We start from the raw sequence: 17,015 nt of genomic DNA, 5'->3' as shown, positions 1-17,015 counted from the left end.
AAACCCTGACCCTGAGACACACCAAACACTTGTTTACAAGCGTGAAAAACCCTGACCCTGAGACACACCAAACACTCGTTTACAAGCGTGAAAAACCCAGACCCTGAGACACACCAAACACTCGTTTACAAGCGTGAAAAACCCAGACCCTGAGACACACCAAACACTCGTTTACAAGCGTGAAAAACCCTGACCCTGAGACAAACCAAACACTCGTTTACAAGCGTGAAAAACCGAGACCCTGAGACACACCAAACACTCGTTTACAAGCGTGAAAAACACTGACCCTGAGACACACCAAACACTCGTTTACAAGCGTGAAAAACCCAGACCCTGAGACACACCAAACACTTGTTTACAAGCGTGAAAAACCCAGACCCTGAGACACACCAAACACACGTGTACCAGCGTGAAAAACCCTGAGACACACCAAACACACTTTTATAAGCGTGAAAACCCTGACCCTGAGACACACCAAACACTCGTTTACAAGCGTGAAAAACCCTGACCCTGAGACAAACCAAACACTCGTTTACAAGCGTGAAAAACCGAGACCCTGAGACACACCAAACACACGTTTACAAACGTGAAAACCCCTGACCCTGAGACACACCAAACGCACGTTTACAAGCGTGAAAACCCCGACCCTGAGACACACCAAACACTCGTTTACAAGCGTGAAAAACCCTGACCCTGAGACACACCAAACAATCGTTTACAAGCGTGAAAAACCCAGACCCTAAGACACACCAAACACACGTTTACAAGCGTGAAAACCCTGACCCTGAGACACACCAAACACTCGTTTACAAGCTTGAAAAACCCTGACCCTGAGACACACCAAACACTCATTTACAAGCGTGAAAAACCCTGACACACCAAACACACGTTTACAAGCGTGAAAAACCCAGACCCTGAGACACACCAAAAACACTCCTTTACAAGCGTGAAAAACCCTGACCCTGAGACACACCAAACACTCGTTTCCAAGCGTGAAAAACCCCGACCCTGAGACACACCAAACACACGTTTACAAGCGTGAAACCCTGACCCTGAGACACACCAAACACACGTTTACAAGAGTGAAAACCCTGACCCTGAGACACACCAAACACACGTTTACAAGCGTGAAAACCCTGACCCTGAGACACACCAAACACGTTTACAAGCGTGAAAACCATGACCCTGAGACACACCAAGCACACGTTTACAAGTGTGAAAACCGCTGACCCTGGGACACACCAAACACACATTTACAAGCGTGAAAACCCTGACCCTGAGACACACCAAACACACGTTTACAAGCGTGAAAACCCTGACCCTGAGACACACCAAACACACGTTTACAAGCGTGAAAACCCTGACCCTGAGACACACCAAACACATGTTTACAAGCGTGAAAACCCCGACCCTGAGACACACCAAACACTCATTTACAAGCGTGAAAACCCTGACCCTGATACACACCAAACACTCGTTTACAAGCGTGAAAAACCCTGACCCTGAGACACACCAAACACACGTTTACAAGCGTGAAAACCCTGACCCTGAGACACACCAAACACACGTTTACAAGCGTGAAAACCCTGACCCTGAGACACACCAAACACTCGTTTACAAGCGTGAAAACCCTGACCCTGAGACACACCAAACACATGTCTACAAGCGTGAAAACCCCGACCCTGAGACACACCAAACACTCATTTACAAGCGTGAAAACCCTGACCCTGAGACACACCAAACACACGTTTACAAGCGTGAAAACCCTGACCCTGAGACACACCAAACACACGTTTACAAGCGTGAAAACCCTGACCCTGAGACACACCAAACACACGTTTACAAGCGTGAAAACCCTGACCCTGAGACACACCAAACACTCATTTACAAGCGTGAAAACCCTGACCCTGAGACACACCAAACACACGTTTCCAAGCGTGAAAAACCCTGAGACACACCAAGCACACGTTTACAAGCGTGAAAACCCTGACCCTGAGACACACCAAACAATCGTTTACAAGCGTGAAAACCCTGACCCTGAGACACACCAAACACTCATTTACAAGCGTGAAAACCCTGACCCTGAGACACACCAAACACACGTTTACAAGCGTGAAAACCCTGACCCTGAGACACACCAAACACTCGTTTACAAGCGTGAAAACCCCTGACCCTGAGACACACCAAACACTCGTTTACAAGCGTGAAAACCCTGACCCTGAGACACACCAAACACACGTTTACAAGCGTGAAAACCCTGACCCTGAGACACACCAAACACTCGTTTACAAGCGTGAAAACCCTGACCCTGAGACACACCAAACACATGTCTACAAGCGTGAAAACCCCGACCCTGAGACACACCAAACACTCATTTACAAGCGTGAAAACCCTGACCCTGAGACACACCAAACACACGTTTACAAGCGTGAAAACCCTGACCCTGAGACACACCAAACACACGTTTACAAGCGTGAAAACCCTGATCCTGAGACACACCAAACACACGTTTACAAGTATGAAAATCCATGACCCTGAGACACACCAAACACTCGTTTACAAGCGTGAAAAACCTTGAGACACACCAAACACACGTTTACAAGCGTGAAAACCCTGACCCTGAGACACACCAAACACACGTTTACAAGTATGAAAATCCATGACCCTGAGACACACCAAATGCATGTTTACAAGCGTGAAAAACCCCGACCCTGGGACACACCAAACACACGTTTACAAGTATGAAAATCCCTGACCCTGAGACACACCAAACACACGTTTACAAGTATGAAAATCCCTGACCCTGAGACACACCAAATGCACGTTTACAAGCGTGAAAAAACCTGACCCTGAGACACACCAAATGCACGTTTACAAGCGTGAAAAACCCTGACCCTGAGACACACCAAATGCACGTTTACAAGCGTGAAAAAACCTGACCCTGAGACACACCAAATGCACGTTTACAAGCGTGAAAAACCGTGTCTGATTGACAGGGGAGCGGATACTCACGGTGACGATGATCATGCTGTTTTCAGTGATGACAGTCTTGCTGAGGTGATCAAACGTTGGGTCGGGATAATACTGGAATGGGGTCAGCTCCGTCTGGAGGTTATCCAGCTGCACGTACGTCCTGAACAACTGAGACTCGATCACCGCAGGGGACATGAACATGATCACGCTGTCGTTTTTGTGCGTGAAACCCTCGACAAACTGAGAAAGAGAGAAATTGAGTTTATGTCACTTCTGTAAATGTAACTCTCCTCAGGTTTCTGACTCTTTTCCCAGCAGCCTTTGTGAGCACATGGACCAAAAAGCCCTCAGAATGCAAAACCAAAGAGGAACAGATTTCACTGCTGTTGGGAAATCTATTGATATTCTGAGGGGGAGCAGCAAAAGTCTCTAAAAGTGGGGGCGGAAAAATCTGTTAGATAGACAGATGGAGAAAGAGCGATGGAAGAAGTGAGACCGCTTGAGAAAGGTCTACAGCACAAAAGCTCCTCCTCAGATAAGGGAGATGAAATGAAGCGTTCATCAAGCTTCTCGTTAGATAAACGCTCGTATAATCTCCGTTTCGTTGAGCGCTTCAAATCAGAAAAGCTCTCGTCATTTCAATCAGAACCTGAGCAATGCAAGACGGAAACCCAACAGTGAGAAGAACAGATGAAACAAAAACAAACAGCAAGTGACGTTTCCCTTGAGAGCCCCTGAAGGTTTCTGGTACTCGCCTCTTCTGGGACGCCTTGTTCAGACCATTCTCCAGCGGAAGCCACCACCCTGATAGTAGCTTTCTGGACCAGGTCAAATCCAGAACCGAACACTAGGATTTTTCTGCCACCACTGAAATATACACACAATCATAACACAACAATATATATATATATATATATATATATATATATATTTTTTAACTAAGTTTGAGGTTACACTGCTGAAGGGCAGCAAAATATATACATGTATTAAAATTTAAATAATAAATAGTCATTATTTATATAAAAAGTAATTTATATAAAAATTATTTGTATTAATTATTATTGTAAATAAGTAAATACAATTTTTGTCTTGTTTATATGATGTTGTCTCTAAATAAAATACACAAAACTGTATATAAATAATGTATAACTTATTCTATATATTTTAATACAAAATAATATATATATATAATATATATAATATATATATATTGATGTTCTCTCTATAAAATAAATACACAAAACTGTATATAAATAATGTAAATAATAATGTATAAAATAATGTATTCAATAATATATAAATAATGTATAACTTATTCTATATATATATAAATACAAAATAATATATATATTATATAGATTTAAATATGTATAAAATGATAATATAAAAAGTAATAAATAAAAAAATAAAAAAATAAATTCTTAATTGTTTATTATAAATATAATATAATAATAATAATATAAATTATATAAATGTTATAATAATAAAAAATATATTTAAAATACAATATATATATTACTTATAAACATATAAGTAATATATATAAACCAAAAAATATATAGAAACAGTTAATATATACATTTTATATATATTATTTTGTATTATTAACTTTTTCCATATATTATTATATTATGAATTAAATTTAAAAGTAAAAAATATATAGAAAGAGTTAATATAAAAAATAATAATAAACTGATAAAATATTCATAATATCAACATAATAATCATAATAATAATCTTTTTTTGGTGGTATTTACAAGACACTATATAACGGTACTTTTAATGAAAAGAAAAAAAAATACAGATTGTCCAAATTTAAACCAAGGGGAAGGAAATTAAATAAATAAATAAATACACACATTTTAATTTTAAATATACATACAAACCTATATTTAAATACTTGTAAACATTATCATTGTAAACATTATCATAATACATTTTTATCTCAATAAATAAGATATTTCTCAAAATATTAAATATCCATATCAAAATAATGTCTTAATTCTTTCCCCCTACAGCGTGCATTAGCAATGCAATTTTATCGCTTGTTTTTGCACCTCCTTCACCAGTGTTTTGATCTGGAGATTCAGTACTTTTTCAGAAGTTGCATAATAAAGTTGCCTCTAACGTATAACAGTGAAAACACGGAGAGCTGGAAAATTCCTTCAATGGCGGGGAAAAAGTTAATAATTCATAAGCGTACAAATGGGGTAATGATATAAGAATGGCTTTGTGTGGCAAGGAAAATATTGGATGGCGTATTTTCTGGCAAACAGAACTGACCAGATGAAGCTGCTCCTGGGCTGATGGTCAGACACAGAAGGGTTGCTTGAGAACTGAAAGATCGTCGCAATGCTGGTTGTGGTGTGTTTGCCGTATTGAACTCTGACGTTGAGGTGAGCTGATGGAACCGTATCTCCCAGATACTCAGACAATTTACAGGTGATCTGATCTCCAAAGCTCTCACTAACAGAGAGGAAGATGGAAAAATGAATCCAAAAATGGCAAATCTAATGAAAAAGACAGAAACTACATTTCCCATGATGCACTCACACTCTGCAGGGCACGTCGCCCACGAAGATCTGAAGGTCTTCTTTTGAAGCTGTGTTCAGGCCCATCCCAGTAATAGTCAGGACGGTTCCTCCTGCTTTAGGACCTCGATTAGGAGACACGTGTTGTGCTATGGGGTCCTACAGAAACAAAGATCATATTTAGGGGCGTTTACACTACACTGTTTTCAACTAAAAACGGGAAATGCATTTTGGTCGTTCATTTACATGACAGCGGCGTTTTGTGGGTCTGAAAACTGGTTTTAATGTGCAAGTTTTTGAAACAGTACCATTATCGTCTCTGTTTAAACTACAAAAATGTGAATTTGTACACATGTTCAGTCTATAGGTGTGTGTGTTTCTTTACAAAGTGACATCGCCATCTACTGGCCTGGCATGCATAATTTTGGAGAAACCGTTTGAACGGGGATAATAATGATGTGCACAAGAGCTGCAAATACCCAGGAATGACAGACGTGTTCTAAGCATTACCATTTCATTGTAATGATTACATAATCCCACGAAATGTATCTGCGTGCTGTCCGAGACCCATCAGTTTTCTGAACAAACACACACCCTCAGAGTTTCCCTGTGGGAGCGCCTGAGACAGCCTATCTCCCTGAAAAACTGATGCAATCATTTCTGCTAAAGCCGTCAGCCGCTGATAATTGTAACTCCTGCAGGAGCATGCGACCGGTGACCACACACACCAGCCCATCACTACACACACCAGATGCAGAGAGCTCCCGTTGACTCACGCAAACAGTTGCAGCCCTCCGGATGAGATCTCAAGTGGAGTTTCACAGAATTAGTATGTGTGTAATGCATGCTGGGTAATGGAGAATCGTGACTCACCCTGTAAGTGAAGCGGACCGTTTTTGTAGATACGCCTTTTTTTCCTCTGCCCACCTCTATTTCCACCTCTCCGGTTCTGTACAGTGTCACCGGCCCAATTTCACACACCACACTGCCAGACAAACAAACACAAACAGGCAATTATTTTTTTATAAACACCTTTTGTTATACTGGTTGAAACTCTCTTCACATCCACATCCTGATCCTAAATATTAAAACATGTAGGCCTACATATATCTTGTGTTGAAGTCTCTGGACCAAAAAATATTCGTCCAATCATTGCATTCGGTCCGTGCAATGATAGGATGTCCAACCTGCCAGTCAACATATGTATTTAAGGTAACGCAGCAGAAGGATGAAAGGACAAAAATGGATGCTGCATTAATTGCGTAAAAAAATATGAATAAATAAATAATATATATATATATATATATATATATATATACACACACACACATGTATTTTCTAAATGTATTAATTTACGGTTTTATTTATAGTATTTCTTATATATATAAATATACACACACACACACACACACACACACACACACACACACACACACACACACACACACACACACACACACACACACACACACACACACACACACACACACACATATATATATATATATATATATATATATATATATATATATATATATAAGAAATACTATAAATAAAACAGTAAATTAATACATTTAGAAAATACATGTTCTATGCTAACTAGCTTAATGTTTTTACAAACTGAAGGACGAGGTGGAATCATTTTTATTGTGGAAACCCTTGATGGATTCCAGACAAGGTCAAAATGAGCAGAAGACAAGATAACCCAAAACAACCTAAGGCAATCTAAAAACATGCCGAAAAGATGCTATTAATTAACAACAAACCCACAGATTCCAGATCCATTATGTCTGAAATGTGCCAAATCAGAAAACTTATATTCTGTTGCCCTGAAATCTGGACATCAACCTCCCCAGACAGACTCTTCTGACAGTGATCTCTGCGAGAGCTTATTTACCATTCTGAAGCCAAACTCTCCTGCTCAAAGATCCTTTTCAAACTTGTTAACAGCCAGACAAACACTCAGTCAGGCTGAACGCTCACAACAGAGTTGCTAAACCCTGATGCAGAATCACTGACTCAGCCAAGCCTGACATTGCCTCATCGTTGTCTCTGAATCTACACAACTTGTTCCGTATTTCAAAAACGTACAAATCTAATGTTGTTCTACAAGAGGGAACGCAATGGCAAACTCATGCACATTTAATATTCCATGGATAGACAAACATGATACGAAGCCTTGAGCAGAACATCTAAAAGATTATTTAGATCATACTTGAGGTCATTTTTAAATGTTCGAATTCTGGGTAATTATTGTTTTATTAAGCTTTGAATGAACCAGATTTCTCAAACAGGACGTTTGCTAACAGAAAAAAAAAAAATCAGGCCATTTGGTACCACAGAGATCTGCACACTCAAAGTCCAGCAGGGATTTCATTTTATAGGAGCTCGTTCAATACCGAACACGTTTGTGCAAGAGTTTATGTAAAAGTTTTTACGTTGGCTGGAATATAAGTTTATCAACAAAGACATAAACCAATATATGGTCCCAAACTTACTAACTTACTTTATTTATTTAAACATTACACATACTTTATATAAATTCAAATGTCTGCTCACACACACACACCTTTGCATACATCTTGGCATTTGTATAAATAGTTTGTTTAATTTTGAGGTTTTTTTTTTGGTTTGCAGCTAAAGACAAAAATCAGTGTTTTAACTGCGTTTTTTGTAACAGGATTGCAAAATTTGCAATCCTCAAATAAAAATGACCCTTTCTGCAGATTAAGCATATATATATATATATATATATAATTTTATGTATATATATATATATATAGGTGAGATATAGCTATACAGTATATATACATATATATAGGTGCCTAAACTGCAGAAAGGGTCATTTTATAGGAGGATCATAAAAAAAAAAAATTATATATACACACACACACACACACATCAACCTTTTTCTGAACACTATTCATGGAAAGTGTCTCAGCTTCTGTTGATGTTACCTGGTTGAGACGGAGTAGCGTTCCCGCAGGTGTTTGCACGGCACTCCAGCCACTGTGATGTTTTTAATGTCGTCCTTCTGAACGCCCAGGTTCGAGCCCTTAATCGTGACAGCTATTCCTCCTTTCAGCGGCCCGTATCTCGGCGTGATCTGAAATACATTACAAAAAGATCCTAATCATGGACCGCTCTGAGAAAAGACCACAGAGATGAGCTGAGATAACCAATCTCACTATAACAACAGTAAAAATGATTTCTTTCTATTCCCATCAGTAATTCACTCATATAAATAGAATGTGATCTGAGGTTTATATTGATTTTTACCCTCAACATTTTTAAAAATGGGGAAGGAGAATGAGAGAAGTTATGAATTATTGCTTGAACTTTCGGAGTTGTGTTTTGAGTATTGACGATTGTTAAAAGCACAACACCAACTTGGAAAATGTCTCGTGTGTCCCATAAAATCCATGATTGGGTACTCACGTCAGTGATCTGGGGGTCGGGACACTCCTCCAGCTCTTTAGAGGCACACAGCTGGTCGTACACACACGAGCTGGTCTGCTTGCACCACACACACTGATATTTGGGGTCGGCGTTCTTACACAAGCTGCAGTCTTTACGTCCCAGAGAGCAGTTATACAGAGTGACTGGAAGACAAACAAACACGGCAAAACACCCAAAAAAATCATTATTGTTTTACATGAGAAAATTACAGAAAGTAGCTTTAGAAGGAAATCGTTTTTTTTTTAAATTCAACATATAGTTTATTACACATGAACGTTTAGGCTTCAACTGCCATGATTTTTTGAATTGGTATTCAGATACTGTATATTTACAGACGTTTATTGCAGCTCAGAGGTGGCATGAATGCATTTCCACAGCATTTCCAACATGAAAAACAGACAATATTCTGTCTAAAATATAATACATTAACTTCTTATTTATTGAACTATTGATCAATATCACATTCTTCAAAATATCTTCTTTTGTGTTCCACAGAAGACTGAAAGTCCTATGGGTTTGGAACGAAGCGAGTGTGAGCGATTACCACTTAGACTGCTGTCGATCTTCTTTCCTGTGTGCTTGTCTTTCACATGGAACAGAACGTTGGTCTCGTGAGCTTTATCAAAGGAAAACTGGAAGAGAGATTACAGGGTGAGTCAACACCGACGGCTCTCTCCTCCACATTGAAGATTAGGGATGATTTACAGGCTGGACACTTTCCAACAGGGGGAGCTATAATCTCAAACTCCCACAAGAGCCATTGAAGAAGTGAATCGTTATGTTGGTAATTGGTTGTGTATCATTTAGCAAGAATTTTGAATACAAAAATATTTACAGTACAGGAACAACAGACTACCTTGGGCTACATGAGGAAAAATAAAGAGAGAGAAACTGAAGCTAACCTCATGTCCGCTGAAAGAGTAGAAGGGTCCCGACTCTGTCTTGACATCTTGATCTAAATTCATCAGCTCCGTTCCGATGGTGAAATCACGATCCTAATGAGTCACAGTTCAGAAAACATCAACTGAAAACCCTTTGTTTACATTTATTCACAGGTAAGAGGACAGGAAATGATGGAAGAAGCCGGACTTTGAGACCCGTTTAGAGGAAAACTTTAACCAGATATGAATAGACTGCCAAAAAAAAATTTCTCAATCAGTATTTGTCTCTTGTTGTTCAGAAAACATATAAAGACAACCTTAAAAACAAAAGACAAACTGACTTGAAGCAAAATTTAGAAGCAAAACATAATGACTTTATGACAATACATGTTGAAGTTTATTTTTTATCGCCATTTTTTCATAGTTAAAAAATAAATAAATAAATAAGTATATATAATTATACATATAATAAAAATTATAATAATTATTATTATTATTCTTGTACCTTAAAAAAAATCAAATGGACATATTATCAGAAAACAAGTCTTAATATTAGAGCTGTTAACTAAGCATTTTATTTTGGTGTGATTAATTATATAAATAAAAAGTATTTTTATTATTTCAAAAAATAAAGTCTTTGAATTATCATAATTTGGAGCCTTTTCTAAACAAATGTTAATATATGCTGATTTTATTAATTATTTAATAATACATTTTATTTCATTTATATTCTGTAAGTTTTCCGTAGATATAATGTATTTAATAATTATTTGTGATTATATATAATATTATTTGTAATTAGATTACTTATAATTTAAAATTTTTTTTTTTTTTTTTTTTATTTAATAAAAAAAATTTTATCCCTAGTGACCTTGAAGAAGACATTTACTGTTAAATGGAGGCCAGGAAGTTTACCTCACCTTGTACGGGTCCAGATTGATGCCCTCAAAACTGATCCGGGTTTTGTGTCCGACCGGGATAAGGACGGGATCTGGGTTCTCGAAGCGTGGACAGCTCTTGTTCTAGATCACACAGAAGATTGCCATAAATTAGTACTTTCCTCTACAGCAGAAGAGATTTCTCCATCTTCTGAGCAATTCTTAATTTACACCCAACATAAATTAACGAGCGTACAATGAAACTGAAAAACTCATTAACCATGATGGCGTGCATGAATGAAACCGTTTATTTACAGCTGAAATCTAATATATCCTCACTGACATTGGCGACTCGGTTTAATTGCATATAATCCATTTTTGTCCCCATCCATTTGTTTTTTTCATTTAGCTGATTCAGCTAATACGTTTCACATTAAAACTTTCTGAGTAAAGTCATTTACTTTGTGTCCACATTTCATCAGCCACATGTGACTGTTCCAGGAAACAGCAAATATCAAACAGTGTGGAGGCCATTTCTGAAATTGCTGGCACTGGATATCAATAACTCAGCTTTATGCTCCAAGAAACGGTTTAAATAAATAAATAAATAAAATGTCTGGACCAGTTGGACCCGGTGTTTGAAGATGAGAATCGCATGAATAATCAAAGCGGCCCAATCAATGGTGCTGATAGCACACATACATCACTAAGACGTTTATTCAATGTCTGCTTTTTCATACATGTCATTTTTAGCACGTTTCCTCATCTGCAATACTTTGCTAAAACACTTCCTGTCTAAAGTTAAAATGACATTCAGAAAATGTTTTTAATTTTCTAACACACATTCCTGGTCTTAAAGTTATCAAATACATTAATAAACAACTTTTCATTTGAGATGACATCTTTAAGACAACTTAGGCAGCAAAACTATCCAAACATGTCTACATAAGCGGAGGAGGTGTGCCTTCCCTGTTTTCCTCCTAAACTAACCGAATCCCAACTGATTGAATTTTTGCATTTTGCTTAAAACATTTAGTTCACTGTAAACCCTAATGCTCAAAACATTAATTGATTTGAGTAGGGTCAAACTTAAATTAAACAAATTAGTTCAATCAAATTAACGTTTATGGGTATTTAGAACTTTCTTGTTCTTTTGAGTTCACAGAACTGACACATTTCCAGTAATCTGAATTGTTAGATTGTTTTGAGTTTCATGAACTTGTTTCTTTTAATTTAGACAAACTTCATTTTAACAGGAATTGGACTGGGATTTCTTTTTCCAAGCATGCTTTGCCATGGCAATCGAAAGGGAGAGTAAATGCTAAAATGAAGTGTTACATTAAAAAAAATGTTTGTGCAAGATTAATCTTAAGTGGGAGATTCAGCAGTGTTTCATGTTTTTCTATGCTAATTTAAAAGAGTTTATGTTATGTGTTTTTTTGGGGGGAGTTACCATCGTGGTGATGAGCGGAGCACAAGCTTAGTTTGAGAACAGATATATGTTAAATTATCTAAAATGTCATACTCATTCACTGTGAAAAATTATCAGTTGACTTAACTTAAAGTGAGAAAATCAGTTGCCTCCAAATTATTAAGTAAATAAACTTCATGTGTAAAAAATTAAATTATGTGGAATTGTCAAGTTCACATAACTTAATTTTTTCAACTGTATTCACTTTTTAAATTAAGTCAACTGATCACTTTTTACAGTGTAGCCAAGTTTCCACTACTAAAAATATTTAAGTTGAGATTACATGATCATTTTAAGTTAAATGAATGCACAAGCTTACTCAAATATTTCAAGTTAAAAGTAAATAAACTGTATGAGTACAAAAGAAAAATCTGCCAGTTCTGCTTACTCAAATTTTGAATTTCTTAACTTAAAATTTTTTATTTAACTGATCACGTCAGATTTTGAGTTTTGCTAACTTGTTCGGGTTTACAATTTTTACATCCTTGCTAAATTGAAGTATTAATTTCTTTCTTTCAAAACTAACTTTTGAACGGCAGTGCACGTGTGCTAACTGGGGTAGGAATAGACAGAATTACTGATAAAAAGAAAGAAAATGGTGCATGTGAGCTCGCTTGACTCATCTCAGTACCTGTCTGGGTTTGATTATATTGGCACCGGTTTCTGTGTCGCTCAGATCCGTGCAGGTGTGAGCCGCAATGTTCCACTGACATCCCCAAGCGCTGCTCACACAGGAAGTGCATCTGCGGAGAAACACGCGCAACCATCCAGTTACATTTTTAATCAGCGTGTAAATGTTGGAGTAAAAACATATAGTCCTAGTGCACTTCAAATAATACTCATTCATCAGCAATGTCCCAGAGCTCTTAAAAAAACACAAGGAGAAGGGGAAAAAAGAGATGAGAGATCGACTTTCATGTGTGATGAATGAATGAGAAACGAAAGCAATTTCCTGCTCTTGGAGAAAAAAAAAAACGTAAGCAAGTCTCTATAGAAGCAAATTCAATTCCAGCTTCAGTGATGCATTACAATTTATGAGTAAACCTCATCGTTACAGATGCTCGTATTCATTATACACACAGTGGTGTCAGCACAAAGCGGAGAGACACACACACTCTCGCTGACAATAGAAGGCGAGACAGCAAACGTACGGTGTGTTTTCTGCTTTCCGGACTGCCGCTGCGCAGTTGTAGAACTTGTACTCGCTGGACGCGACCTCCACACTACTGTTCACAAAGATGAGGACCGGAACCGCCACAAAATCTACACAGACACCGGGGGTCAGATTAGCCAATCATAGCAAAGGTCATCTGCACATAGATGTCTTAAAGATACAGTAGCAAAAACAACCTGTGGGTCAGCGAGAGGATAAAAAATGGTCATGAAACATTAAATTATGATCTATCTTTGGTGCAAGAAACCTAAACAGACGTAAAAAAAAAACCTAAAAGGACCATAAAAGTAGTTCATATGTCTACATTAACTAAATTCCAAAGATTTGCATGAGGAACAGGCTGAATTTGAACTGATATGGAGTTCACAAATCAGACAGCTTTAATTTGAGTCCACAGTCATATGGGCTTTTTAATGGTGATTTTTGCTCTTTTTGTAGCTTGACAGATGTGTTGAAAAACAGGAGAGCAACAATATCTTTTTATTTTTCCATAATAAATAACAGAATTTGAGTTTGAAAAAACATGTAAATAATAATAATACACTTAATCATATAATATACAGTATGTAGTAATTAAAAATGCTAATAATAATAATTATATATATATATATATATACACATATATATTATAATTTATCAATTTAAACTACTACTTTAAACTCCCATTCAAACAGGATTGCTACTTTACATATAGCCAAACAATAAATAAAATACATCTTTTTAAATAATTCTTTATAAAATAACTAAATATTATATACCTGTAACTAAAATTATTTATAGAATAACATACTAAAATAAACATTTTAAAGGCCGTTCAGATTTCATGTGTTGTGACGAGTGACGTACCTTGGTGTGCAGGTGTCGAGGGTATAAGAGACTGTTCAGGTAAACGGCAACTGATTCTGCCGTCCACCATCCTGCCGGCGCTGTGATGAGAGCCAAAGACACAGTGAATCCGGTCGGAGTCTCTGAGGATCGGCAGCGATCGGACGTTTATCTCAACCTGAGGGACATTTGACAAACTTTGAACTCATGAGAGAAATAAGCAAAACAATACTTCATTTAAATCTTTGAAATCAATACATAGCATTTCCTTATTTTGCCATTTTAATTTATACATATTATAAGGAGATGACTGGTTAGGTTTGTTCCATGCAATCCGATTAAAAAATTATGGATTTATGAGGAAAATTTAGCTCTTCTCGTGTTTTAGAAAGAAGCTCAATGTGTGCAGGTGGAACTTCTAGGCTATGGCTTCATAAGATAAAATTTCCTCACTTTATTTGAATAATTCTCGCCATTCCATAAGAATTTTCTTTTACAAATAACTTCTAAACATTTCTCTCAATAAAACAGCTGGAATGGTCCAGTTAATACACACAGGCCATAATCAGAGAAAGTATTGCAATGAAGTGCAAAATACAACAGCAGCACCTTTAGAACAGAATTCTAAACGTGCCATCAGCGGCCATTGTGTTTTCACCGTCTGTTCACCAATATGGCCTCATTGTGTGGGAGTCATGCTCAGCTTTTCTCATAATCAGTGCTGAGCAGTCTGGTTTAAAAATAAGACTCTGGTAATTGTGTCCGCGACACTCAGGATAGTACCTGCTGGGATTTCAAGCAGCTGAGATTTGGCGGGTGGAAAGAGATGATTTTCACACATTGTTGGCTTGGACTCCACAGCCACCCGTTCTTTTCCTCCGCACGACTGCACTCCGATCGCCTGGTGCATCTACACAATCAATAACGCATTAAAACAAAAGCTTCTCGTGCAATTAAATACAACCATATTATAATACAACACTTCAGGGAAAACATGATTGTCTTTACAAATAATTTCGCAATCATTAAATATAAGCATTTTTTTTATTTTTGCGTTTCTATCTATCATCCATCCATCCATCCATCCATCCATCTATCTATCTATCTATCTATCTATCTATCTATCTATCTATCTATCTATCTATCTATCTATCTATCTATCTATCTATCTATCTATCTATCTATCTATCTATCTATCTACACACACACACACACACACACACACACACACACACACACACACACACACACACACACACACACACACACACACACACACACACACACACACACACACACACACACACACACTATTTGGCAAGTACAATGGGAATTGACAGGAAAACAGTGAGAGATGGAGGAATAGGAACCCATTGCTGGATTCAAACCTTTATCTTCCATATGAGCACCAGGATGCCAAAGACATAAGCACTGTTTTAAAAATGTAAAACAAAACGTAGGTACCTTCCCTCCAGGACACACCAGCCACAGTATGGATCTCTCTGAGTGATGCAGGTCTGGCAGTCGGTCTTCAGATAGCAGGCCTGTACGGGCACCTTCGTGATCTGCATAACCACAAAATCATAAAATTATTTGAATAAAGCTGGAATGCTGTACTGACCAATCAGCATCTAAGAATGCAATGCAAAACCAATCACAATTCAGTAAGCAAATTATAATGATGCCATCACTGTTTTAAAAAGTCACAGAGAAACTGTTAAAACCATAAAAAGTAAGATAGTTTCTTGAAAAGTATGAAGTTTATACTGAAATTAACGGATCTAGCCAAAGCCTTAATGTGAAGTAGTTCAAGCTGAATAAATTGCAGAAAATTACAGAGAAAACAACAAATAAGAAAGCATGAAAGATTTCAATACATCACCGCCTCATAAACACTGCAATTACATCACTGTATGGTCAGACTCAGCAAGGCGTACACTATACAAATGCCTTCAAATTGCATTAAAAACAATTATCATGTATATTTTGGTAACAATAAAAGGCACTCAAATAGGTGCAATCATGTGTTTCCTGAGGTTGAGGCGGTGATAATCAAAGAGCTACAACTGAGCACACCGTCTGTGATAAATGACTCCAGCCTCGTACCTTTTTCTCAGTGGTGATGTACAAGTGCGCCTTGGTTTTGTCAAAGAAAAGGTTCTTATTTACATAGCCGCTGGTTTTGTAGCCCGGACCGGGGTTGTACGCCTCTGGGTGGCTTGACAAATGTACCTGGGTAAAGAGAGAACAATAGACACAGAGAAACCCACGATTAAGTTGAGCACAGGAAAGAACACATCTGTCATATTTACAGACCACACAAACCCCCCTCAGCGCACCTGAGCCACACCTGACAACATGTCAACCCTCAACTAACAGCCTACAAGCCACATAATGACCATAAAACCACAGCTCCATTCACAGGGAACTCACAAAAACCTGCATCCGGACTAGTTTTTATCCATCTATCGCTCAATTTCACCTGTCTGTCCTGCAAATAATCAGCTCTAACAAAGCTGATTTAACACTCTAACACTCTTTTTATTTGAGTGTAAGAATTGGATTCAAGTTGAGCGAGCTGTTCATTATTTCTAATATAACGTCTAACAGGGTTTAGTTGTGTCTGCGGTAGCGAGGGGTTTCGTCAGTGATATCTTTTTCACTTTCATCCCTCTGTCAGAGATTCGCCATGTTCACCCACCAATTCCCTCACCTGCCAAAGCCTAAACTCCAGCTTTGTGACACGCCTGCTAATTCAGGTGTGTGACATCAGGTAGCGAGCTGCTTGTAGCGGTTCGCTAATTGGTTGTCTCAAATTTCCAG

General features: G+C 37.6%; 1 protein-coding gene across 3 annotated transcripts in view; it reads right to left on the bottom strand.

Annotated features, from left to right (window-relative positions):
- The window catches only part of plxnb2b (plexin b2b), a 151,956-nt gene that overhangs the window by 20,595 nt on the left and 114,346 nt on the right, over nucleotides 1–17,015 (bottom strand). For all 3 annotated transcript variants that reach the window (XM_077210130.1, XM_077210131.1, XM_077210132.1), the window contains 16 exons: nucleotides 16,299–16,424; nucleotides 15,657–15,757; nucleotides 14,976–15,102; nucleotides 14,214–14,370; nucleotides 13,345–13,456; nucleotides 12,825–12,936; nucleotides 10,765–10,866; nucleotides 9,866–9,958; nucleotides 9,508–9,595; nucleotides 8,943–9,106; nucleotides 8,462–8,610; nucleotides 6,378–6,489; nucleotides 5,527–5,663; nucleotides 5,257–5,439; nucleotides 3,729–3,840; nucleotides 3,013–3,213 (listed from right to left, as the gene is read on the bottom strand). In XM_077210130.1, coding sequence (XP_077066245.1) covers nucleotides 3,013–3,213; nucleotides 3,729–3,840; nucleotides 5,257–5,439; nucleotides 5,527–5,663; nucleotides 6,378–6,489; nucleotides 8,462–8,610; nucleotides 8,943–9,106; nucleotides 9,508–9,595; nucleotides 9,866–9,958; nucleotides 10,765–10,866; nucleotides 12,825–12,936; nucleotides 13,345–13,456; nucleotides 14,214–14,370; nucleotides 14,976–15,102; nucleotides 15,657–15,757; nucleotides 16,299–16,424 — 2,076 coding nt within the window. The remainder of the gene's footprint in view (nucleotides 1–3,012; nucleotides 3,214–3,728; nucleotides 3,841–5,256; nucleotides 5,440–5,526; nucleotides 5,664–6,377; nucleotides 6,490–8,461; nucleotides 8,611–8,942; nucleotides 9,107–9,507; nucleotides 9,596–9,865; nucleotides 9,959–10,764; nucleotides 10,867–12,824; nucleotides 12,937–13,344; nucleotides 13,457–14,213; nucleotides 14,371–14,975; nucleotides 15,103–15,656; nucleotides 15,758–16,298; nucleotides 16,425–17,015) is intronic.

This window comes from Siphateles boraxobius, unplaced genomic scaffold (genome assembly GCF_051911475.1).
Source record: "Siphateles boraxobius isolate OS27281-9 unplaced genomic scaffold, OSU_SipBor_1 65, whole genome shotgun sequence".
Taxonomy (NCBI): Eukaryota; Metazoa; Chordata; class Actinopteri; order Cypriniformes; family Leuciscidae; genus Siphateles; species Siphateles boraxobius.
The sequence above is the reverse complement of the archived record's forward strand: the minus strand, read 5'-3'. Positions and strand labels throughout refer to the sequence as shown.